Raw genomic sequence first — 26149 nt, forward strand, 5'->3', positions numbered from 1 at the left:
GCTTTCTCAGTCACAGGTGAAATTTATTATTTGTTGCACCCAGTCAGTCCCCCCCCCCAAGGCCCTGAGGCATCTCACCGCCCCACCTCACTCCTCCCTTCACGATCCCTCCCCTCTTACCTCACGACTCCTCCCCTTCCCTCCCCTCCCCTTCCTTTACCTCCCGGAGCCCCGCCCCCTCCTTCCCTCTGACCACGCCCCCTCCCTCTGCCCCGCCCGCTGCGCGCGCCGCGCCGCCTCTGTCTCCGCCTGCCGGCCCGGCCTCCCGACGGTTGCGCGCTCCGCCCCTCCCTCCGCGCCCGCGCGCGCCTTCCCCGCCCCGCCGGGCTCTCTCCTTTCGGGGCGGTTGGGCCGCGCGCCTGTGGGGGCGGGGCCCAGAGGAGGCGGTCGAGCCAATGGGGCGCGGCGGCGGCGGCGGCGGTGGCGGCGGCGGCGGAGGCGGCGGTGGTAGCGGCGGCGGCTGGGTCGGGCCCCGACGGGCGGCGGCGGCTGAGGTGGAGGCGGAGGGAGGCGGCGGCGGCGGCGGCGGCGAAGGAGGCGGCGGCGGCGGAGGGGGGAAGATGGCGGCGCCCGTCCTGCTGAGAGTGTCGGTGCCGCGGTGGGAGCGGGTGGCCCGGTATGCAGTGTGCGCCGCCGGGATCCTGCTCTCCATCTACGCCTACCACGTGGAGCGGGAGAAGGAGCGGGACCCCGAGCACCGGGCCCTCTGCGACCTAGGGCCCTGGGTGAAATGCTCCGCCGCCCTTGCCTCCAGGTAGCCCGGTTGGGGGGAGCGGGCCGGGAGCGGCCGAGCGGGGTGAGGGCGGAGGCTGGGGGTGGGGAGCGCGCGGCGGGAGCTCGGGCCTGGGGGGCGGCGGGGACCGGGCCGCGGAGGGACGGACGGTGCTGCGAGCCTGGCCAGGGACGGGGGCGGCGGCAGGGGGCTCTGGCCCGGGGGGCGGCCCGAGTCCAGGCTCCCGGGGGTGGAGGTGGCGGGGCCGCGAGACCGACGAGGAGGGATGAGGTGGCAGAGTGCAGCCGGGAGGCCGGAGCGGACCGGGAGCAGTTGGGCAGTGGGGCCGGGCTGGGAAGGAGCGAGAGGGGTTCGCGGAGGGTGGGTCCCGGCCGGCTTGACAGATTTCCTGGTTCTCGCCGGGGAAGGCGGGTCGGGAGTGTGGGACCCTGCCGAGGGAGCGGTGAGGTCAGTGTCCACCCCTCGTCCCGGCTCGCTGCAGCCGGAGGCTGTGCGGCCGGCGTGGGCTTGGGGGGTTGCATTTCCCACTGTCTTCTCGGTGCTAGGACAGGTGTTTCTGTGGTCGGGCCTCTTTGTACTCTCTAGCGCTAATGAGAATTTGCAGACTTCTTGAGACGGTGACATTTGCAGGCAAACACGAATTTGACCCTACTCTGGAAGAAGATACCGGTACTTAACATACCTGATTTCTTGGATTCCCCCTCGTATATTTCAGTGTGCCTGAGAGGGGAAATTGGCCTGAGTTTGGGTCTAGTTTAAGCTTCATTTGAGTAAAAGGGAGTATGTCATGTGTAGTGGTAATGTTTGGGGCATTTGGTGACTTTTAAACGTTGTTGATTAGTATAAGGGGATACCCATAGAAGGTTAAAAATACACGCGTTTTCTAAGTGGAGGGATTGTTTTTTGTTTTTTGTTTTCTTACTGATAACTTTAGGTTTTTAAAAATGTAGTGATTTATCTGTTATATTCTATTTTCTGCATTAGATTTTCCAAGGCAAGTTACTTTGGAAAAAAAGAGGAATTTACATCTTAAAGTGGCTGCTTTTTTTTTTTTTTAAATTAGTGAGGAGGGTTCATTAAAAGTAGCAAAAGTGAAAAATGATTTCAGAATTGATAGGTTACAGTTTTTATAAAGACATACAATGCTTAGTATTTGCATTTCTTAACAGTAGTCCTGTTTGAGCAGTTTCTTGCCCTCCTGTTGATCTGTAATTGCTAGGTAGATAGTAATGTAGAGCTCACTAGTTTATTTTGACCTACATATTGGTGATTACATGAAGGAGCAAGCACTGGAGTTTGTCTTGTTACTGTTTACAAACTATAGGCTGCCAGTCTTTTCCACGTAGACAGCTCTATCCCGTTTGCCCTTAAAATCCTGTTGCGTTAGTGGGGAAAATAGTCATCATTATTGCTACATTAAACACAATGCGTTTAAAATGTAGATATTAGTTAACAGTTAAAATATATCAATGTGACAAAAAGCTAACATTTTTGATTGGGTATTTTGAGCCAAGTTAATAGGCTTAATAGACTCAGCGTCCCTTTGAGAGCCACTGAGTGTATTTTATGCAAACATTTTTATGTTCTTTTCACTTCCATTGGAAAGGACTTTTACACTTAAAAGTAGCTTGCACCCAGAGTTAGTTGAATAAATACATAGTGAAAAGACTATCCAGCAATATATTTCAAGTAATTTTTAAAAAGAAGAAATAAAAATAACTTTTGATATTAGATTAGCATGAGTTTAGGCAGAATTATTACCGGTTTTAGATTTTGAAAACACTGTAGTCTATAATAAATTTAACTGGGCCTTTTAACATGTGGGCGTGGAAAGAGTGCTTTATGTTATCCAAACTGTATGGTTAAGTTCTTAAAATTGATTTTCCTTCGAGAAGGCATGTTTTAAACCATGTAATATGTATAGACTCTACGTATTTTCTGTTACATATCCTATAAGTTCTAGGTTTTTGTGCTTTAAAAATTTTTTTTAATAAAGCACCATAAAGTAATATAAATAACATCAAATAGCATATTAAATGTATATGTAAGTATACCAAGTATATATAAGTAAGACTAAAAATAACTGGATCTTAAACCAGAGTTTAAAAAAATTTTTTTTAAATGTTTTATTTGTTTTTGAGAGCGAGAGAGAGAGAGAGAGAGAGAGAATGAGAATAGTGGGGAGGGCCAGACAGAGAGACAGAGGCACACAAAATTTGAAGCAGGCTGCTGGCTCAGGGCTGTCAGCACAGAGCTAACTTGAGGCTCGAACTCACTAACTGTGAGATCATGACCTGAGCCAAATTCGATGTTTGACCAACTGAGCCACCCCTGGTGCCCCTAGAACTGGAGTTTTAAATGTGAATTTAATGTTGTGACTGCAGCTAACTTTTAGTTACATAAAATATTTTAAATTTGATCCTTGCTTAAAGAGGGTAGGTAAGAAATAAAACATGACTAACAAAAGGAATAAATAGCTTATTTGCCTTACAAATATAATTATATATATACATATACTGTGTGTGTGTGTGTGTGTGTGTGTGTGAGTGAGTGAGATGGAGATAACAGAAATTTGGAAGTTAAAGTGGCTTGAGTCTGATTTATAGACCAAAAAAAATTTTTTTGGATGTAGATAGAATAAACATCGTTAAAAGTTTTTATGTCTTCAGAAAGGCTTTGAATAAAATCGGTTTGGAGACCTCAAGTAATTCTTTTTTATTTGTCTGAAGTATTGATTGCCACTTAGTAGAAGTATTAAAAATGTGACTATTTTGGGAAAAGAAAGTCTGAGCCCATGTTAGAGTGAGTCAAATTGCAGATGAAAGATGAGAAAAGTTACCTGATGAAAAGAATCCTGAGGAAGGCCCCCACCCCCCACCCCAGTGTTAACTCATGTGACTTTGGATTGCTAAAACCCACTTTGTTCTCATTTCTCAATCCTTCAGTGTCTTAATCAAAACAGAATAGAGATTAAAGAGAGAATTTTAGGTGGAGTTGTGTGTTTGTAAAGTCCTCTAGTATTTAGGAAGGTATCATTGTCTTAAGGGAACAGTTTCCAGACTTTGAATTCCAAAAGAAATTATTGGGGCACCTGGATGGTTCAGTTGGTTGAGCATCTGACTCTTGATTTTATCTTGGGTCATGATCCCAGAGTCATGGGATCAAGCCCTGCTTCAGGCTCTGTGCTGAGCATGGAGCCTGCTTAAGATTCTCTCTCTCTCCCCTGCCCGCTCCTTCTCTCTCCTTTCTCTCTCCCCTTTCCCTTTCTCTCTCTCCCTCTCCCCCTTCCTCTCCCCTTCCCTCTCTCCCTCTGCCCCTCACCCCTGAGTGTGCTCTCTTTCTCAAATAAAAATTAAAAGAAAAGAAAAGGACACCTAAGTGGCTCGGTTGGGCGTCCGACTCTTGGTTTTGGGTCAGGTCATGATCTTGAGGTTTCGTGGGTTCAAGCCCCCACATGGGGCTCTGCGCTGGCAGCACAGAGCCTGCTTGGGATCCTCTCTCTCTGCCTCTCCCCCACTCGCACTGTCACTATCTCTTGCCAAATAAATAAACTTAGAATTTTTTTTAAAAGAAGAATTATCCCCCCCTCCCCCATTGGGTGCAGTGGAAGTTACCAATTTTTTTGGGTTTTTTTGTTTTGCCAGGTGTAACCAATAAAAACAGCAGCATATCACTAGCTACTTTTACCATCATTTCATTTTTAAAAAAGGATATTTTAACTCAAATAATTTGAGAGGGCAGAATTTCAGAATAAAAGACCTCTAAATTGAATCATTTAGGGGCCCTTGGGTGGCTCTCGGTTGAATATTCACTCTTGATTTCTACTCTACTCGGAGCCCTGCGTTGGGCCCTGCTGAGTTTGCTTTAGATTCTCTCTCCCTCTGCCCCCTCCCGCACTTGCACCGTCTCTCTCTAAAATAAAATGAAATGAAATTGGGTCATTTAGCTTTATTAAAAAGTTTGCTTTATTATTATTTTTCCTCATTTTTACCTTTTTTTAAAAAATAAACTTCATTTTTATCTATTTATTTTTATTTCTGAGAGACGGAAAGACACAGCATGAGCAGGGGAGGGTCAGAGAGAGAGGGAGATACAGAATCCAAAGCAGGCTCCTGGCTCTGAGCTGTCAGCACAGAGCCCAACGCGGGTCTTGAACCCATGAACTGTGAGATCATGACCTGAGCCGAAGTGGGACGTTTAACCGACTGAGCCACCCAGGCGCCCCCACATTTTTATATAAATAAGTAAAAAGTGTTGCAAACCTGCACCAGCCTTGCAGCCAACATTAAGTAGCCCCTGTTTTATGCAAAGCTCAGGTCCAAAGATTCTGGGTGGGCTCCTACCTCTGTTGCTTGTTAGACTGTGGCCTCAAGCTGGTCACTTATCTTCAGGGAGCCTCCATTACTACTTATGTTAAATGGGGCTGTTAAAACCTGCTTTGCCAGAGAATGGTGGGATTGACGATGATATGAGGAATAAATACCTGGATGGTACCTGGAATAAATTATGTACTCAATTATGGCTGTTGCTGTTGATTGGAGATGTTACTTTTTTTTTTTTCCAGTATTTGATAATAGATGCTTTTAAGTAGTGTAAGTTTTTTGTTTAAGGTATAGTCATTTATGTATTTTAAATGTAAGTTATTTTACTTTATTGTTCACTCCAAGCCATAGTATAAAGACTTAAAGTCCATTTAAAGCAATTTCAGAAGTGTGGTAAGAGAAACAATATGATACGCAGAATATTCTTTATAGGTATTTTCTGCAAGTTACATTAGACCCCCTTCCAAGAAAGGGTTGTTTTTTTGTTGTTGTTGTTAAGAATAATACAAGTTATCTTTAAAGATTAATAGGCTCAACAACTCTACATTATTAAAAGCTGTAAAACAGTATTTGAAAGCTATCAAACTTCTCAAAAAGTTGCCTTCTTTTGCAAAAGGTTGTATTAGTACCTCTCATGGTAAAAAAAAGTAGTAGTGCCATTTCCTTACTACCCCTTTTGTTAAAATCTTACTTTTTTTTTCTTTTTTCTTTTTTTTTAAGTAGGCTCTCCTGCTCAGTGTGGGGTTTGAACTCATGAGCCTGAGATCAAGAGTCACATGCTCTACTGACTCAGTCAGCCAGGCTCCCTGAGATCTTAACATTTTTAGAATAGAACCGAGAAGTCTTTGGTGCTCCTCGCTTAGTCCACCAGACTCAGAGGTTAAGCAGCTTGCCCAAGGTAACACAGTTAGGGCAGACTGGAACCAGAAGAAGCCTGGCTTCCAGAGTACTTGTTTAGAGGCCCTGCCTACATTTTTTTTTTTCAGTTAAATTCTTGTATAGATAATGCATTTGCTACTTGAAATTCAAAGATAGTAAAGCATATATGGTAAATAATCTCCTTCATAACCCTGTCACCCAGACATGTGGTTCTCCTTCTGCATCAGCAGTTGTGAAACTTTCCAGGGCCGTTTTATGCATATACAGGCATAAATATGACTGTATTATTCTTCCCATTTTTAAACATAAATTATCATATATCCTGACGTGTACTTTACTTCTTGCTAGCATTCTTTCCATCACATATTTTAAGTGCTTACATTCATATTTGTTGCGATGTTAACACTTGCTAGTATGTAAAACAAAATTTGTTCTAGTAGTTCGTTTTGACTAATTGATATGAATCTAATAAATAAAATATACGTTCTTATATCACTATTGTTTCTGGGTATGGAAATCTCAGAATCAGTACAAACTTAGAGGACAAGAGGAAAAGAGACATACCCACAAAGGGTGACCATACTGCCACGTGTTAGAGATAACTGTGAAACCTGTGTGCTAAGCAGTGTTCTCATTGCTTTAATTCTATTATTTAATTCTCATAACAGTCCTATGAGGTGCTTTTATCACCATTTTACAGATGAGAAAACTGAGGTACACAAAATATAAAACTTGATTTAGATAATACGATGTCACAGGCCTGATTCTAACCCAAGCAGTCTGTCTCAATATTAGATTGAGTTATCTAATATTGATAGAGTGATGCCCATATCAGCCAAATTTTTTAAACTATGCAAACATTGATTTCATTTTTTTTCACATCTGTATGCCAGAAATGCCTGGAGTTTGCATTATAGCTTTTACTTTTTTAGAGCAATCTTTTTGGAAAAGGACATTACTATGAAGGCATGGTATATAAGAAGTAAGTTTCTGCAGTGTTTGCCTTCTAATCCTAAACTTGTGAAGATAAGGAGTTTGTCACACCTAGTGAACAGGTATGCAGTGGGGTGAGCTATCAGGAACACTTCAACATAATTGCCAAGGAAAAGGAGATAAAGGGCACCTGAGGCGGGGAGGGGAAAAAGTTAGTTTGAATTTGTACTAGGGTTGGATAGCCCTTTCTGAGAGAGATGAGTCATGAATCTACTGTACATGGAGTCAGGAGAATCGGGCCTGGGGTGTGGTGCTGGCTAAATCACCATACAGAGGTAGGAATTTAACAGGGACTCATTTCCTTGACAGTTTGGAAGACTCTAGGGGACAGTATGAAGAAAGGCAGAAAACAGTGGCCATTTGGGGATACTAGTGTGGGGCATATTTGAATGTAAGATAGACCCACCTGGGTTGGGAAAGGACTGGAATCTAGAGCTTGTCCAGAAAAAGGCAAAACCAGACATTCTTATAAACCATGTGTTCTTGTAAACATGGATGAAACTGATAGGCACTGAGTCTTGGGTTTCTCTTCTATATAGTATTTGTATTCAGTTGCACTAGATTGGTATTAGATTATCCGTCTTCAAAATTCGTTCTCCCAACTCTTTTTTTTTTTTAATATTTTTATTTATTTCTAGGAGAGAGAGAGAGACAGCGTGAGCAGGGGAGGGTCAGAGAGAGAGGGAGTCACAGACTGAAACAGGCTCCAGGCTCTGAGCTGGCATTCAGCACAGAGCCCGACGCAGGGCTGGACCCCACGAACCGCGAGATCATGACCTAAGCGAAAGTTGGACGCTTAACCGACTAAGCCACCCAGGTGCCCCTCGTTCTCCCAACTCTTAGTTATGTGGCGGTACAGCAGGGATTTCAGAAGCATTTGATTTACATTTTAACATGTTAAACTTTAAAACATTATAAACATTTATATATGCTCAGATGTATAACATGCTCAATTTTTAACACAGTAAAGACCACTGATTTCTACTGCCGGGTTATCTCACAGGATAGTTATGCTAGGTGAAAATAAGTGCCAGTTTTAACTAGTTGCATATTGTATGATTGCATATATATAGCATTATTGAAATAGCAAAATTATAGTGATGGAGAACAGATTAGTAGTTGCCAGGGATATCAAAATGGAGGAAGGGGTGACTTGGTTAAGGCAGGTAGCTTGAGGGAGCTTCATGGGAAAGGAACAGTTCTGTATTTCACTTGTGGTTACAGAAGCTACAAATGTGATAAAATTGCATAGAAACACACACACACACACACACACACACACACACACACACATGCAGGTGAAACTAGTGAAATCTCAAGAGACTCTACATTGTACTAAGTTTAGTTTCCTGGGAGTACCTGGGTGGCAATTGGTTGAATGTCCGACTTTGTTTGGCTCAGGTCATGATCTTGAGGTTTGTGGGTTCCGGTCCTGTGTTGGGGTCTCTGCTCTCAGCATGGAGCCTGCTTTGGATCCTCTGACCCTTCTCTTTTTGCCTGTCCCTTGCTCATTCCCTCTCTCTTTCAAAAAAAAAAAGAAAATTAGTCTTTTCGTTGTGATATTGTACTATAGTTACTCAAGATATTAACCTTGGGGGAGGGGTTGGTAAAGTGTTCTGGAAACCATCCTGTGCATTTCTTGCAAATCTCTGTGATTTATAGTTATTTTGAGATAAAAATTAAAAAAAAAAGGGGAAAGTAACATATTTAGAATATTTGAAGGAAAATAAGCAAAAGGACAAAATTAAAATTATCCCAGGGCACTTGGGTGGCTCAGTCCCTTAAGTGTCTGACTTGATTTTGCCTCAGGTCATGATCTCACGGTTCAGGGTATTGGCCCGTGTTGGGTTCCATGCTGCTGGTGTGGAGCCTGCTTGGGATCTTGTCTCTCTTTCTCCCTCTCTGCCTCTCCCCTGCTTGTGCACTCTCTCTCTCTTAAGATAGAGTTTAAAAAAATTAAAATTATCCATAATACCACCATTCAGGGTAACAATCCTTAGAGTTTCTTGCTTTCTTTGTATATATACTTGAATTCTAAAAAATACTATTGATTAGAAGAATTATAGCTTTATATAGGTATTTTAAAAATTCAGGCCATTGCTTGTTTGCTCATGTAAAATTATATCAGCAAATTCACTGTTACGAAACTCATTGCCTTATGCTATTACATGTGGCTGCTTTATGCATAATATGTCATGATTATTATATACTTTAAGATTTATTATTAGAGATTTAATTTAGTAATATTCTTCTACTTAGACTTCTGGACAGGTATAATAAAATCCTTAGATAGCATTAATATACTATTAAAAAAATAACAAAAAACCTCTTTATCATTTGCAACTGCTAATCTCTTTGGATCAGGCTTTTCTTGATACTGTGCAATCAAAACAGAACAAGTCTGACTGCCCTAATCATCCGAAACTTAAAGTTTGTCTTGGGGCGCCTGAGTGGCTCCATTGGTTGAGCATCTGACTTTGGCTCAGGTGAAGATCTCACAGCTCCTGGGTTCAAGCCCCGCGTCAGGCTCTGTGCCGAATGCTTTCTCAGAGCCTGGAGTCTGTTTCGGATTCTGTGTTTCCTTCTCTCTCTGCCTCTCCCCCACTCATGCTCTGTCTTACTCTGTCTCTCAAAAATAAGTAAATGTAAAAAAATTAAAAGAAAAGTTTGTGAATTAAAAGAAAAGTTTGTCTGGCTGGCTCAGTCAGTAGAGCATCAGTCAGACTCTTGATCCTCAGGGTTGTGAGTTCAAGCCCCATGTTGGGCGTGGAGCCTGTTTAAAATAAATAAATAAAATAAAACACTTTAAAAAAAAAGAAAGCTGTAAATGCTTTAAAAAAATAAAATACAATGATAGAATGAAATACTGCTTTAATCTGTTTCTCATTATAAATCCACATAAAATTTCATTTGGAAAAAAATTCTTTTACTAAGAATTGTTAAAGCCATTAGATCATAAGCTATAAAGTTGCTTTTGTTATGAGCATCTATAATTTAGGGGAATTTCAAGGATGCTATTGTCACTGTTGTGTGACTATAGACTTTTTAAAAAATAGTCATTGAGGAGCATCTGGGTGGCTCAGTCAGTTAAGTGTCCCACTCGGCTCAGGTCATGATCTCACTCACAGTTCATGAGTTCAAGACCTGCGTTGGGCCTGCACTGACAGCTCAGAGCCTAGAGCCTGCTTCAGATTCTGTGCATCACTCTCTTTCTCTCTCTCTGTCCCTCCCCTGCTTGTGCTCTCTCTCTCAAAAACAAAAAAATAAATTAGTCATTGTATTTGAGAAGTAAAATAGTGGAAGGTCCATGACAAAATATGAATTAAGGTGGAGTATACTCACCTACACTGTGTTTTATAAGTTTGATTCATTTCTGCTTGTGCATTGTGCCAAAAGTTAAGATCACAGACTTCTATAGAGCAAGAGTACCTGGGTTGAAATCTTGGCTGCATAACTTGATCTCTCTTTTATCTCAGTTTTCTTTTCATAGAATGAGGGTAACAATAGCATCTAACTCAGGACTGTTGTGAATATGAAGTATACCAATGCACCAGTATCTATAAACAGTCTTAGTACACTGCCTGGCACGAAAGTAAGTGCTCATAAAATGTAGCTGTTATTTTAAAACATGTTTTTTTTCTCTTTTATTAATCTTGTTTAGCAAAATCTCTAGCATCCCAAGGTTGTTTTTTTTTTAACTTTTATATATTTTGTTTGATTTTTTTTCATATTTAGTTCCTTTAGTTTGAGTGGAATTTACTTTTGTGTGTGGTGTGAGGCAGGGATCTAACTTTTTTGCCAAACTCCAATTTATTGACCTGACCATATTTGAAATGCCACAAGAATTTCTTTATATTCTATAGGGCCTCTTTCTGGATTCTCAGCTCTGTTCTAGTGACATGTTGTCTGTGTTTCCCCACATTTCCATTACTACAGTCCCTCTCTGCCCTGTGGCTTTAAATAGTAATTTGATATCTGATAGGGCAAAAAGCTCATTTTCAAACAGTATCTTGGCTATTCTCATGTATTTACCATGTCAGATGAATTTTATAATTTATTTTGATGAGCTCTAAAAAAGCATCCCAATGAGATTTTGATTAGAATTGTACTTAATTTTTAGATGAATTTGGGAGTCAACCTTTACTCAAATCTTCCCACCAAGGAACATATTGTATCTATTTATTCTGGAGTTGCTAATCTGTTATCATTTTAACCTAGATGCCTTTTGTGGTCTTGTTTTGTATGTAATTTATGTGGTGCTGTAAATTGAGACATTTTTATTATGGTGTTCTGGTCAGGGATTCCAAGAACAATTTTCTCTAGTCTATATCCACTATTTTCAAGTCTATAGGCCCCGCAAGGAAGAAATCTATATTAAATATTTGTACTTACAAATGAAAACTTTGCATTTATTCTTAACCAAGACGTAGGTATCAAACTCCCAAGACCAAAGAATGTAATGAGCCCAGCTGGTTTCATGTGGAAATGCTTTTTTGAAAAAAATCCAGTTAAGCTTAAATTGTTTCAAACTAAAACAGGCTGTGAGGTAGACCCCTTTCATCTTCCAGTTCTCAAACATGACTAGATTTTTCCTTTGTGATGTGAGCGAAGCCTGCTCTAACTCATTCCTATCAGTGCTCAGGGCCATGTAACCAGAGCGCACATTTGCTTTGGCTGATTGCTGATCTGGCCTTGGCTACGCGCCTCAGGCCTTTTCTGCCCAAGCAGTAGGTTTGGCCCTGGCTCTCACTTAGAGAAGAGAAACCCTCTTGAGGGCTTTCTCATACCACTTCAGTCACGTGGAACAAGCAGAAAAGTGAGCCTGTACTTGTGTGCTGACCTTCTAATGGCGATTCTACCCAGTATCACACAGACCCAATCAGTGCTCTCAAATCTGTCCTCTTCCTTCTTGAGAATCAGGGACAAAGAACAGTGAGAGGGGCCTTGATTGCTCACTTCTAAAGATAACACAGAAACTTTCAGCCATTCTCAGAAGCATTGGTTTTTCTCTTGGGTTGTTGCTTGTCTCAAATCAACCAGAAAGAGGTGGAGTAAAAACTGGCTTGCTGAGTATTGCACATAAGCCATATTCTCTCTTAAGTATGTATCAACCTGCAGTGGGTGACTTATTACTCATGAGATGTTCTCTTCCTTTGCTTACTGGTTCATGACATGTTCTTGATTTTCCTCCTACCACTTGGTTACTTCTCAGCTTTCTTCACTGGCTTATCCTCCTGTAATTGCCCATTAAATGTTGGTTTACCAGGAATCAACCCTACCCTCTTGTTAGTCTTCTTTCTCTAAACAGTTGTGCCCATGCAGTCACGGTTGAACTTAAAGCTTATATCTCTAGCCTGGAAATTTATGTCTGTAGCCTCAAAATTTATCGCTTTCCTTTGAACTCTAGATCTGCCTATCTCAATGCCTGCTGGACATCTCTACTTAGAGGTCTCCAGAGTACTATAAATTTAACGTGTCCAAGATTTCATTAATATTCTTGCCCTGAAAATGCTGTTTCTGATCCCAGTGAAAGGCATCACCACCCGAGCGAGCAGTTGTGCAAGTCTGAAACCTGGGAGTTGTCCTTTGTTGTTTCTCCACCCCCCACCCCCCAAATCCAGTCAGTCACCAGGTCCCATTGATTTTTTTTTTAAACTTTTTTGTTCTGATTTGTAACATGCCTTTGGAAGACTCATTGAGCTGTGCATCTTTTTTGATGTAATAATTGACAAAGCATAACGCCTGTAACCAGCATTCAGGTCATCAGATAGACTCCTGTCTTCAGAAAGCCTTCCTTTAACTCCCCTCCTTATCAAACATACTCTTCCTCCTTCTCAAGAGGAACTCACTTTTGTCCTGACTTTTATGATACTCACTTTCTTACTTTTCTACCTAAGGTTGCATCTAAACTTGGTTTAGTTTTTCCTGCTTTTTGAACTCTGTAAACGGTTCCATTTAAACGGAACTGCTTCGTTTTTATTCTTTATTCTGGCTGCTTTCAGTCAACATTATTTTGTGAGATTCATCCTTGTTTTATGGAGCTAGAGTTTATGTGTCATTGCTGACTATTCTGTTATACAGATAAATCACAATTGACTTATTCACTCTTTTTTTGGATGGACATATAAATTGTTTACACTTTGCAGCAATTATGAGTAATGCTGCTATGAGCATTTTTGTGTATCTTCAATTTTAGTTGGTAATTCCAAAGTGATTGCAGTAATTTAGATTCCTACCAACCAATATATATGAGATTTCCTGTTATTCCACCTGTTTGTCAGGTGTTGGAATTGTCAGTCTGTTAAATTTTATTAACCATTCTGGTAGATATGTAATGGATTTTTGTGGGCTATTGAGGTGTATTTCATATACAGTAAAATGCAAAAATCTTAAACGTACAGATTGAAAATTTTTTTACGTATGTATGTGTGTTACTCAAAAGAACGTCCCTACATCTCAGAAAGTTTTCTCATGCTCCTTTTCAGTCAAAAGCTATTGTTCTGACAATACTGTTTAGACTTCTGCACTGTAAGTTTGCTTTTTCTATTCTTTTTTTTTTTTTTTAAATTTTTTTTTTTTTTTTTTTTTTTTTTTTTTTTTTTTTTTTTTAGTAGAGAGAGAGAGACAGCGTGAGCAGGGGAGGGTCAGAGAGAGAGGGAGTCACAGACTGAAACAGGCTCCAGGCTCTGAGCTGGCAGTCAGCACAGAGCCTGACGCGGGGCTCGAACCCACGAACCGCGAGATCATGACCCAAGTGAAAGTCGGACGCTTAACCGACTAAGCCACCCAGGCGCCCCGTCTATTCTTGAACTTCATGTAAAGGGACTCATAACAGTATGCACTCTATTGTGTCTGGCTTCTTTTGCCCAGCATAGTGATGTTTTTTGGCAGTTCACCCAAGTTGTTGGTTTTATCAGTTATTCTTTTTTTATTGCTTAGTGCCATTGTATGATTTTATACACACACACACTCACGCACTCATTTCTCTGAGGTATATATTGAAGAATGGATTTTTGGGTCATAGAGTAGGTATTTAATTTTGTTAGAAACTATAGAACAGTTTCCCTAAGTGGTTGTTCCATTTAACACTGTGATTTGGTTTTAATTTGCATTTCCTAATTACTAATGCGGTTGAGCAGTCTTTCCTGTGTTTATTGGCCAGTTAGATATCTTCTCTTTGAAAGGCTCATTAAAGTCTCATTAAAGTCTTTTGCCCATTTTTCTACCTGGTGTTCTTTCTTTGTCTTATTCATTTTAAGACATTTTAAGATATATCTGTGTGTGTATATATATGTATATATACACACATGTGTCTATGTATGTATGTGTATATATGTATATTATAAGTGTGTACATACATAGTTTTTCAGATAATCTGTGTTGCAGATATTCTCTTCCACTCTATGGCTTGCTTTGTCTTTGTATTTTCTTAAAAGTATGTTTTGATTAACAGAAATTATTAATTTTAACATAGTTAACCTCCTTTATAATCAGCTTTTTGTATCCTGGTGTTGAAGATATTCTCTATGAAGATATTTTCTCTTACATTTTTCCTTTCCTATTTAGATCAACAATCTATGTGGAATTTTTGTTAATGGTCTGAGATGGAGATCAGTTTGATTTTTTTTCCTAAATAACTATCCAGTTAATATTATTGTGGCACCAGTTTAAGATCATTCTCCCTTGCTCTGTAGAGTCATTTTTTTCATAAAACAGGTGACTGTGCACATAAGGGTTTGTCTGGGCTCCTCTGTTCCATTCTTCTGTTTGTCCTTGCACCAGCATGCCACTGTCTTAGCTACTCTATTTCAGTTGTTCTCTTGAAGCCATGTGGGTCCCTTTCAATTCTCCTGGGCCGATAGGGTCTTTGAGGTCAAAACTATTGTCAGTAATAGTAAGATACTATTTGCCCTCATTCTCTCATGAGTGTACAGTAGGTTTTCTAGAGGCTGTGTGACATGGGGTTTTGAAACAGATTTAATACAAAAGCAGGTATGAGAAACCAACTGTCTCTTTTTAAGCCAGATACGATTCTTCACTAAGTTTTTGGTTTAGAAAACTGATTTTTCATAAAGAATTTATTTCTGTTAATATGTAATGGGTTTCTTGTTATTTTTAAATGAACAAATATTTCAGTTTTCTGTTTTAATTTCAAATGTGATAAATATAATAGATAAAAATCACATAAACTAAAGCTCTTTAGAATCTCAAGTTTGAGAGTTACTGCATAGTTTTATAAATCCTGATAAACAGTAGATAATAAGTCTTGGTTATTTTTGGCCCCTTGCATTTGTATATACATTTTAGAATCAGCTTGTAAGGTTCCACAAAAATATTTGTTAGGATTTTGATTGGAATTGGTATTGAAAAAGTTTAGGGATAATTGAAATCTTTACACAGTTGAGTCTTCCAGGGCATGAACATTGTCTCTCTGTATGTTTTGGTCTTCAAGTTTTTCTCAATAATATTTTGTAGGTTTCTAAACAGAGGTTTTGCACATCTTCCTAACAGAATTTTTAAAGTAAAAAAACTCTATATAAGAATACATTAAAAAAAATTTAACAAGAAGACAAAGGATATCACTGAAAAATGTGAAATGTTACCGAAGGACATAAAATTGGATAAATGCTGAACAACTTGTTCTTGGATAGGATAACTGTCATATTGGAAAGATGTCATTATCCCCTCTAGACTGTCATGTTGCATATTGCTAAATACACTTTTGCATTTTGTCATTTCTGAAATTGAGATATGTCTTGGAGTACCTGGGTGGCTCAGTTGGTTAAGCGTCTGACTTTGGGTCAGGTCATGATATCATGGCTTGTGGGTTCCAGCCGTGGGTCAGGCTCTGGACTGACAGCTCAGGGCCTGGAGCCTCCTTTGGATTCTGTCTCCTTCTCATTCTTTACCCCTCCCCCACTCGTGCACGCTTTCCCTCCCTCCCTCTCTCTCTCAAAAATAAATATTTAAAAAAATTTTAATTGAGATATGCCTTAAAATTGAAGATATGTTCCAGTCACTTCTAGCCATGTGGTAGTGTTGAAGAAGTTTTATTTATGAACATCTTAACCAATTTATTTTACTTATTTTCCTTTCATTATAAGCACAACTTGTGCATATGCTAAAAGAGCTGTTTTAATAGGCCTAAAAGAAAAACCCTCAGTCACAAGGCAGCATTATATCAGAGTGGCTAAAGTTTATATGAAAGAACAGAAATGGGATTTTTCATAATAAATATGAAAATCAATAATTTACAAAGGGGAATTAGTGCTGCGAAAGTCAGTGCTAAAGCTAAAATGATAAAGTGCCGGAGTAGGTAGGTTATCCCCGGAACAGAGCTGAGCGTAGTGCCATGACCTCATTTATAGAAATGTTACATGTAATGAAAAGGAAAGTCATGAATTCTTCAATAAGTAGTTGGTCAGCTACATTTGAGAAGAAAGAAAGCTAGTTTGCCATCTCACTTTAAAGAAGAAAAACTTATTTAGATACAATTCACAGATAGGAAAGTACACGTATTTTAAAGGACCAGTAAGTTTTATGTATCTGTACACATAGGATCTATCACCTAGATCAGGAAATAGACTCGCTCTAGCACCCCCAAAATTTCCCTTATATTTGCCCCCTAATCAGTACCACCCCCCTCAATGGTAACCACTTTTTGGGCCTCTATCCATTGATTAGTTTTGTCCGTTTTTGATCTTCAAATAAATCAAAATATTAAGTCTTCTTTTGTGTCTAGCTTCTTTCGCTTAACATTAGATTCATGAGATTTATTTATGTTGCATGTAGCAGGTTTTTTTTATTGTTGTATAGTAGTGTGTTAATATGCCACAGTTTTATCATCGATAGAAATTTTTGATTGTTTACTTTTTTGTGTGTGTGTGTTAAAATGAATAAAACTGCTTAGAACATTCTTGTATGTGTTTGGTGGGTGTTAAGTACTCATTTGTTCTTGGAATTGAGTGGAACTGATAGGGCTACATATATGTTTAATTTTAGTATATATTGCCAAACTGTTTTCCACAGTGAGTGTACCAGGTTACATTCCCACCAGCAACATATGAGAGTTCCAGTTGCTCTAAGTTTTATAAAATCTCAGAAACCATAAAGAAAAAAAGTTGATGAATTTAAAGACAGACAAAACCTATGCGTGGCAAAAACTAGCATAAATGAAGTTGGAACGTCAAAGATAAACTGAAAAAATATTTGCCATGCATCATTTTCAAGTAGCTTCCTTTAAGTAAAAGGAAAAGACAGGAGTCCATTTATTTATATATTATTTTTTAAAATGTTTTTATTTATTTTTGAGAGAGAGAGAGTGCACCAGCAGGGGAGAGGCAGAGTGAGAGGGAGTCACAGAATACACAGGAGGCTCCAGGCTCTGAGCTGTCAGCACAGGGCCCGATACGGGCCTACAAATTGTGAGATCATGACTTGAGCCAAAGCCAGAAGCCCAACCGACTGAGCCACTCAGGCTCCTCAAGAGTCCTTTTAAATAAATACAGGAAAGACCAATAACTCAATAAGACAAGTGGGTACAGGACATTCAAAGACAGTTGAAAATAGGGGCACTTGGGTGGCTCAGTCAGTTAAGCATCCCAACTTTTGATTTCATCTCAGGTAGTGATCTCATGGTTCTTCAGTTCAAGCCCTGTATTGGGCTCTGTGCTGACAGTATGGAAGCTGCTTGGATTCTCTCTCTACTTCTCTCTCAAAATAAATAAATAAACTTAAAAAAAAAAAAAAAGACAGTTGAAAATAAACACAAATAGTTCTTAAGCAGGAAATTTCAGCCATAATAAGAGAAGAGCACATTGAAACTCTACTGAAAACATTTTTAATGTATTAGATTGGCAGAAATAAAAAATTTTGATTAACTTGGCTAAGATGTAGAGAAATATCAAGTTCCATATAGTAATGGTAGAATTCTAAATTCTGAAGAGCAGTTTTATAATATCCATTAAAATTAAAAATGTATGTACTTCAAGAGTAGTAAGGATAAATAAATTATGATGTGTTTACACAGTAGAATATTACAGAGAACAAGGAATGAATGAGTTACAATTTACACACAAAAATAGATGGTTCTTACAACCATAATGGTGAGTGAAAGAGCCAGACACAAAAATATAAGTTCCAAAACACACAAAATTATTCTATGATGTTAGAAGTCAGGGTAGTGTTACCCCACTAAAAAGGAACACAAGACAAGCTTTTGGAGGCTTGTAGTATTCTGTATCCTAATGTGCGTCCTGGTTACACAGTTGTGCTTACATTGGGAAAATTCATCAAGCTATAAACTTAGGTTTTGTGTACTTTTCTGAATGTATGCTATAATTCAGTAACAAATTTTAAGTAAATAAAAATAGGATGTATATGCACAGTCATAAAGAATGCACCTACCCTTTTTTTTTTTTTAGCAGTTCTTTTCTGTGCTTGTAAACACACACATACATGTACATATACACTCCTATATGTGGCAGTTAAATAGTATGAACACATTCATTGCCCTGCTTATAATAATAAGAGTTTGGACAAAACCTAATTACCTGTCAGTGGGGAGCTGGTGAAATAATTAATGGTATTGTCGTATAGTGAATTAATAGCAGCTCTTAAAAAGTGAAAGGAAGTTCTTTGTGAACTAATTTAGCAACATCTCTTAAGATATTTTAAAAAGACCTAGCAAGGGGCATGAATGATCTGTGTAGTGTGCTAATACAGTTGACCCTTGAACAACATGGGGGTTAGGAGTACTGATCACCTGTGTAGTACTAGTTGCATTTCTTAAAATTGAAGTATACTTGACATTCAGTGTTGTATTTCAGGTGTACCAAAGAATGAATCCACAATTCTATACGTGCAGGTACACTCTGTCACCATACAACATTGTTGTAATATTATGGACTGCATTCCTTTTGCTATACTTTTCATCCCTGTTTGTGACTTTTTTTAATAACTGAAAGTTTGTACCTCCTAATTTCCTTCACCTGTTTTGCCCATCCCCCTTCGCTCTGTATTTGTGAGAATTTTTCTGTTTATTTTTTTTCTTTTGTTTTTTAGATTCCACCTTTAAGTAAAATCTTGTGATATTTGTCTTTCTCTGATTTCACTTAGCATGATACCCTCGAGGTTCATCCATGTGGTCACTTATAGCAAGATTTTGTTCTTTTTTATGGCTGAGTCATATTTCAGTGTGCATATATATACATCTCTTTGTTTTTTTATCCATCCATCTGTGGGCAATTGCCTTCAAGTCTTAACTATTATAAATAATAGTGCAGTTAAATAGGAGTGTGTATATCTTGAAACTAGTGTTTTCATTGGGTGAATACCTGGCAGCGGAATTAGTGTCATACAGAATTTATAACTTTTTGAGGGAAACTAGTGTTTTCCATAGCAGCTGCACTGATTTACATTCCCACCAATAGTGCGTGACGTGGAGGGTTCCATTTTCTCCACAGCCTTGCCAACACTTGTTATTTCTTGCGTTTTCCATACTAGCCATTCTGACTGGGATGAGGTCATTGTAGTTTTGATTTGTATTTCCAGTGTGTAACTTTTGACTCCTCCAAAACTTAGCTGCTAATAGCCTACTGTTAACTGGAAGACTTACTGATAATATAAACAGTGAATTAACACGTATTTTGTATATTATATGTGTTCTATGCTATATTCTAAGTTAAGCTAGAGAAAAAATGTTTAAGAGGAAGAGAAAATACATTTACAGTACTACACAATTCATCAAAAAAATTTTATTATAACTAAACCCGCAAAGTTCAAACCTATGTTGTTCAAGGATGAACTGTATTTCTGTGTGGGTATATTTTTAAGTCATTTACATAAAGTATATAAATGGAATATTTCTGGAAGTATAAAAAAATATATTAATGCTGGCTCTCTGAGGAGAAGTTGGTGGCTCGGGGACAAAATGGGAGATACTTTCCTTGAATACTCTTATACTTTTAAATTAACATTTTTTTTATAATGGCAGAATGCACATAATATAAAATGTACTGTATTAAGCATTTCAGGTATACAATTCAGTACAGCTGTTTATTCACATCATTGTATAACCAATCTCCAGAATTAAAAAAAAATTTTTTTTTAGTTAATTTATTTATTTTGAGAAAGAGAAAGAATCCCAAGCAGGCTCCACACTGTCAGAACAGAGCTTGATGTGGGGCTTGAACTCACAAACCATGAGATCATGACCTGAGCCAAAACCAAGAGTCCGATGCTTAACCAACTGAGCTGCCCAGGTGCCCTCAGAACTTTTTCATTCCAATTAAACAACTCTTCCATTTCCTCCTCCCCTTTACCTCTGGCAGTCACCCATTTTGAATTTGACTACCCTAGATACTTAATAAAAGTGGAGTCATACAATATTCTTAGTATTTTTGTGACTGACTTATGATTTTTTTAATGTTTATTTTTGAGAGAGTGTGAACAAGGGAGGTGCAGAGGGAGTTGGGGGCAGAGGATCTGAAGTGGGCTCCACATTGACATCAGCAGAGAGCCTGATGCAGGGCTCAAACTCATGAACCATGAGATTGTAACCTAAGCCGAAGTCAGATGCTCAACCCACTAAAGCACCAGGCGTCCCTAGTACCTATTTTTAAAAGAGCATTAAAATAAAAAGGTATGACCTTATCATTCAGAGCTGGTTGATTATATGTAAAAAGTTGGTAGTGTGTACTATTCACGTCAACCATCATTTAATGCCAGTTTTGTCAGTAAAACAAATTTATAGCGTAGTGCCATTTAAAGTTTTATTTTACTACATATTTTTCCTTGTTTTCATGTATAGGTACCAACGAGAATAGAGGGTCATTAAGTCCCCAGCCTCTTGACTCTCAGTCTGCTCAGTAGTTTTTCCCCTGGGCTGTTGTCCAGCTTTGGCCCTCTCCCCAAGTCTGCCTCTTTACTTCTGGCACAATCTGGTTCTATGCCAAGGGCATTGCTTCCTCTTTGTAGTTATCTTCTGTAATTCTGACCTGGAGAAAAACGATTTTTCATTCTCTAGCTATTCAGTGCTGCTTGAGATTATTATTCTAGAGCTTTCTGCAGTAATATTGTTTCCCATGAATTGAAACTCATTTCCATCAGGACTGTTGACTGGACATGGGGACAGAGAAACAAGTTGAAATGACTGAATTTATGAGAGGACTTTGTACCATGAAATAGAACAGAGAAGGGCAGGCAGGCTCTAGGTGGAAGATATGTGACTAGTCTTTGAATATATTGGTTTGAGATGCTGGCCTATGAAACAACCGAAGCTGTGAGCTGGAAGTGGGGATTTAGAAAATAATTTCTCATTATAATTTTAGTGTATGCCTATGTGTGCGTGTGTTTATGTGTGCCTGTGTAGAAAATACAGAAAAGTATATAGGAGAAAAAAATTATCCATAAAACAGATAATTACTCTTAACATTTTAATTGAATTAACTTCTGGACTTGTTTGGTTTGGGTACATGTTATGAAAGTTTACATATAAACTCTCACATTTTAAAATGGAGTTGAGATTTTACATTTTGTATTCTGCTTTTTTCCTTTGTGTTCTATTCATGAATGAAAAAGTCCAAGACCAGTTACATATGATGCTTCTGTTATGTTAAGAGTCAGCAGCAAAAGAGGTCATAAATGAAATTCTGGGGTTTGTTGAAATCACACATGGTGAGATCCTGCACAGATGTAGAAGAAAATGTGGCAAGAACTTTGGAAATTTGCCTGTATTCGGGGATTCGAGAATAAGAAATTGTAGTCAAAAGCAGGAGAATTAAGAGTTTAGTGTCAAACTAAGCGTGGAGCAAATTCCAGGAAAAAAAGGAGTAGTTAGCATTGTTAGATATTAAAAAAGAGAGTGCTAGATGAATACTTTAGATAAGAAATTATGAAATCACTAGTCAGTTACACAATTGATTCTGTCCAGCAACGATGGACTATCAGGGACTGAATTTACCTTGCTATTTTAAACAACTAGAAAATTAGTATATGAAATGATATTTTAGAGATACTGGATAACAGGGTGCCTGGGTGCTCAGTTGGTCAAGTGTCTGACTTTGGCTCAGGTCATGATCTCACAGTTTGTGAGTTCAAGCCCCACGTCGGGCTCTGTGCTGACAGCCCAGAGCCTGGAACCTGTTCTGATTCTATGTCTCCCCTACTCTCTGTCCCTCTCCTGCTTGCACTCTGTCTTGCTCTCTCTCAAAAATAAATAAAAACATTAAAAAAGAGAGAGATTGGATAACAGGCAACACAGGACTGTGATCACTGGAAGAAGAGAAATGAGCCTACTGAGCTCTATGGTTGCCCCAATTTCTTGTTGGGAGGTGGTTTTCAGGCTGCAGAGCAGAGAGGGGAACCCAGATAGAACCCAGTGGTTTCACTGAGTTAAGAAGAGAGAGATGGGAGTTTGATGGGGCAAAGGCAGCTATCATTTGTGGGGCACAATATAAGGGAGGAGAAGTTGCCCAGAGAACTCCAGATACATATGCAGGTGTGTATCCTTGATTCTGGTTGAGTACTGATCTTCACATGCGTAAGAAGAAACCACCTGAAGCCAGAGAAAGAACTCCTCTGAAAAATAGAGTAGGCTGAAACTCAGACAAGGTTGGGAATAGTCTGTGTTCTCACTAGCCAAAATATATGCAGGGCATCAAAAAGATACTGCCTTGGTAATAGGGCTAAATTAACCCTAAAATAAAGGTTGCCCTGGACCTGTCCTACCAAAGCATAAAAGCAAGCCTTGGAGAATCCAGGTGATTCCAAGAAACTTAATTGTATGCTGGAACAAAAACAAGCATTGTTTAAAGGAATATAGCAGAATCCAGTACCCCAGACATAAAATTCACAATGTCCCTGCCATCCAATTAAAAAATGACCAGGCATGCAAAGAACCAGGAAAATATGACCTGTAATTAGAAAATAATCAGAAAAATAAGAAATGGAAATAAACTCAGTGATGGTAGAATTAACAAACAAGGTCATTAAAGCAGCTCTTTTAATAGCTCTATTTTTTTTTTTAATCATTTTTTGAGTGTGAGCAGGGGAGGGACAGAGAGAGAGGGAGACCCAGAATCTGAAGCAGGCTCTATGCTCTGAGCTGTCAGCACAGAGCCTGATGCAGGGTTTGAATCCACCAACTGAGATTATGACCTGAGCTGAAGTCGGAGGCTTAAACTGAGCCACCCAAGCGCCCCTAAAACAGCTCTTTTAAATATGCTTTGTATGTTCAGGTAGGTAGCTTTGCGCAGTGGCAGTATCATAGCCAATGAGGTTTATCCAAGGCACGATTATTGCTAATATGTTCAGGTAGGTCGAGGAAATGGTTAATGTAATGGGGAGAGAAATGGAAGATATTAAAAAGACCTCAATGTAACTTCCAGAGATAGAAATGGAGTGAAAAATATACTTAAGGGATTCATAGCAGATGAGACACCAGCAGATCAGTGAGCTTGAAGATGTAACAATAGAAATTGTTCAAAATGTGACAGAGAGAAAATGTAAGGAAAATTAATAGATCATCAATGATCTATTCCTGAACAGAAAGAGTAGTCAGGAGTAAGAACAGCCTAACATGTATATTGGAGCCCAGAAAAGAGGGAGAGAGGAGAACAAAAGGCATTTTTAATAATGACCAGAAATTTTCCAAATTTGAGGAAAATTCCAAACCCACAGATACAAGAAGCACAACAAATCTCAAGGAGAATATATATAAAGGAAACCACATCAAGATACATCATAATCAAATTGCTGACCACCAGTGATAGAGCAAAGTCTCAAAAGCAGGCAAAGAAAAAAGACACATTATGTAGGGTAACAAGAATGTCAGCAGATTTCTTATCAGAAATTTAGCAAATCAAAAGACAATGGAGAGACATCTTTAAAATGCTTTAAAAAAAATGTCAGCCTAGCATTCCTTATCTTGGAAAAGATTTTTCAGAAATAGGAGTGAAATAAAGACTTTTTGAACAGATTCATGCTGAGAGTATTTGTTGCCAGCAGACCTGAACAAGAAATGTGGAAGGAAGCTATTCAGGCAAAAGGCAAATTATTTAAGATGGAAATCTGGATCTTTACACAAGATTGAAAAGTATTGGAAGTGGTAAATGTGGGGGTAAATATGATGATTTTTTATTATTAATTCCTTTGAAAGATAATTGAGTGACTTCTAACAGGTGTGGTATTTATGTTTGGAGTGATGGAAATGTTCTGGAATTAGTAGCTTAAAAAAAGATATTTGTGGGCACCCAGGTGGCTCAGTCAGTTAAGTGTCCAACTCTTGGTTTCGGCTCAGGTCTGATCTCACAGTTCGTGGGTTTGAGCCCCTCGTGGGCTCTGCGCTGGTGGTGTGGGGCCTGCTTGGGATTCTCTTGTCCCTCCCCTGCTTGTGCTCTCTCTCAACATAAATAAGCATACATTTTGGGGGGGGGGGAAGATACTTGGTTTTTAAAACAAAAGTAATAATATATTGTGGATTTTATAACATGTAGAAGTAAAATGTATGACAACAGCAAAAAGGTGAGAGGAAAATGGAAATATATGATTATAAAGTTCTTACATAATATATGAAGCGCTCTTTATCTGCTATAGGAAAGCATACTGAGTTAAAGATAATATAAAGATACAATGTAAAACCTAGAGTAACCTTTAGGAAAATTAAACAGAATTATAGCTAATCAAGTAATGGTGGAGATGGAATCCTAAAAAAATTTTTCCAGGGCGCCTGGGTGGCTTAGTCGGTTAAGCATCTGACTTTCGCTTAGGTCATGATCTCACGGTTCGTGAGTTCGAGCCCCACATCAGGCTCTCTGCTGTCGGCACAGAGTCTGCTTCAAATTCTCTGTCTCCCTCTCTCTCTGACCCTCCCCTGCTCACGCTGTCTCTCTCTCTCTCTCTCTCTCCTAGAAATAAATAAAAATACTTAAAAAAAATTTTTTTTTCCCATTAATCCAAAATAAGGCAGGTAATGAGGAAAAAGAACAAAGTGCAGTTTGGACAAATAGGAAACAGCAAGATGCTAGACTTAAACAGCCATATCAATCTGTCATTACACTAAATGTAAATGGTCTTGAAAATCTCATCCTGGTTTTTGTAAAAAACTTTGCAAACTAAAAGAGGAGGTAAATATTAGCTCTGTTAACATTTTATTTTATTTTTTTTATTTTTTTTTATTTCTAGGAGAGAGAGAGAGACAGCATGAGCAGGGGAGGGTCAGAGAGAGAGGGAGACACAGACTCTGAAACAGGCTCCAGGCTCTGAGCTGGCAGTCAGCACAGAGCCCGATGCGGGGCTCGAACCCACGAACCGCGAGATCATGACCTAAGCGAAAGTCGGACGCTTAACCGACTAAGCCACCCAGGCGCCCCATAGCTCTGTTAACATTTTAGTGCACTCCCAGTTGATTTTTGTTTGCAAATATGTATGTGTACACATGTATATTCATCCAAATGTATACACATAAATATGTGCTTTTTTTTTTTTAAGAAAAAAAAAATTGAGGCCATGCACTTTGTTTCCATTGAAGTTTGAAGCCAAGCATTTTGACATAACAATATATTTGAAAAGAGCTTTTTAATGTTTGTATAGTATTCCACTGAATGGCCAAACTGGAATTTGCTTCATCTTGGATAATTTGCCATTTTAAATAATACTGTGTTGAACACCCTTGTACACATTTATGTAAATCTTTACATCATTGATTATTTTCTTAAGCTAGATTCCTAGAAGTGGAATTGTTAAATTAATCTCTAGAAAATTTTACCAATTTATGCTCCCTCTACAATGTATAGGAGTGCCAATTTAAACTTTTCCTTGTCCACATGCAGTATTAAACATTGCCAATTGGATTTTTTTTTCCTGAGAGAGAGAGAGACAGAGACAGCATGAGCAGGGGAGGGTCAGAGAGAGAGGGAGATACAGAATCTGAAACAGGCTCCAGGCTCTGAGCTAGCTGTCAGCACAGAGCCCAACATGGGGCTCGAACCCATGAACCGTGAGATCATGACCGGAGCCAAAGTCGGATGCTTAACCGACTGAGCCACCCAGGCGCTCCTGGATTGTTTTTTAAACTGTAACTTGATCCCCTACCACCAAGGCTTATAGGATGCTTCTTCATCTTTGAAGTTTGAAAATTCTATCAGAATCTCTGCATTAAATTTAGCTAGAACACAAAATATGTACACTTATTTTCCTTTCAACTCCCTTCTCTCCTTCGTTT

At 39.0% G+C, this 26149-nt stretch overlaps 1 protein-coding gene across 1 annotated transcript in view; it reads left to right on the forward strand.

The window, feature by feature from the left end:
* The first annotated feature begins 489 nt into the window (after positions 1 to 489).
* Positions 490 to 26149, forward strand: part of VKORC1L1 (vitamin K epoxide reductase complex subunit 1 like 1) — a 43147-nt gene continuing 17487 nt past the window's right edge. The window contains exon 1 of the mRNA XM_039238078.1: positions 490 to 754. Coding sequence (XP_039094009.1) covers positions 561 to 754 — 194 coding nt within the window. The 5' untranslated portion in view covers positions 490 to 560. The remainder of the gene's footprint in view (positions 755 to 26149) is intronic.

This window comes from Hyaena hyaena, unplaced genomic scaffold (assembly GCF_003009895.1).
Source record: "Hyaena hyaena isolate Hyena2069 unplaced genomic scaffold, ASM300989v1 scaffold_135, whole genome shotgun sequence".
Lineage (NCBI taxonomy): Eukaryota > Metazoa > Chordata > Mammalia > Carnivora > Hyaenidae > Hyaena > Hyaena hyaena.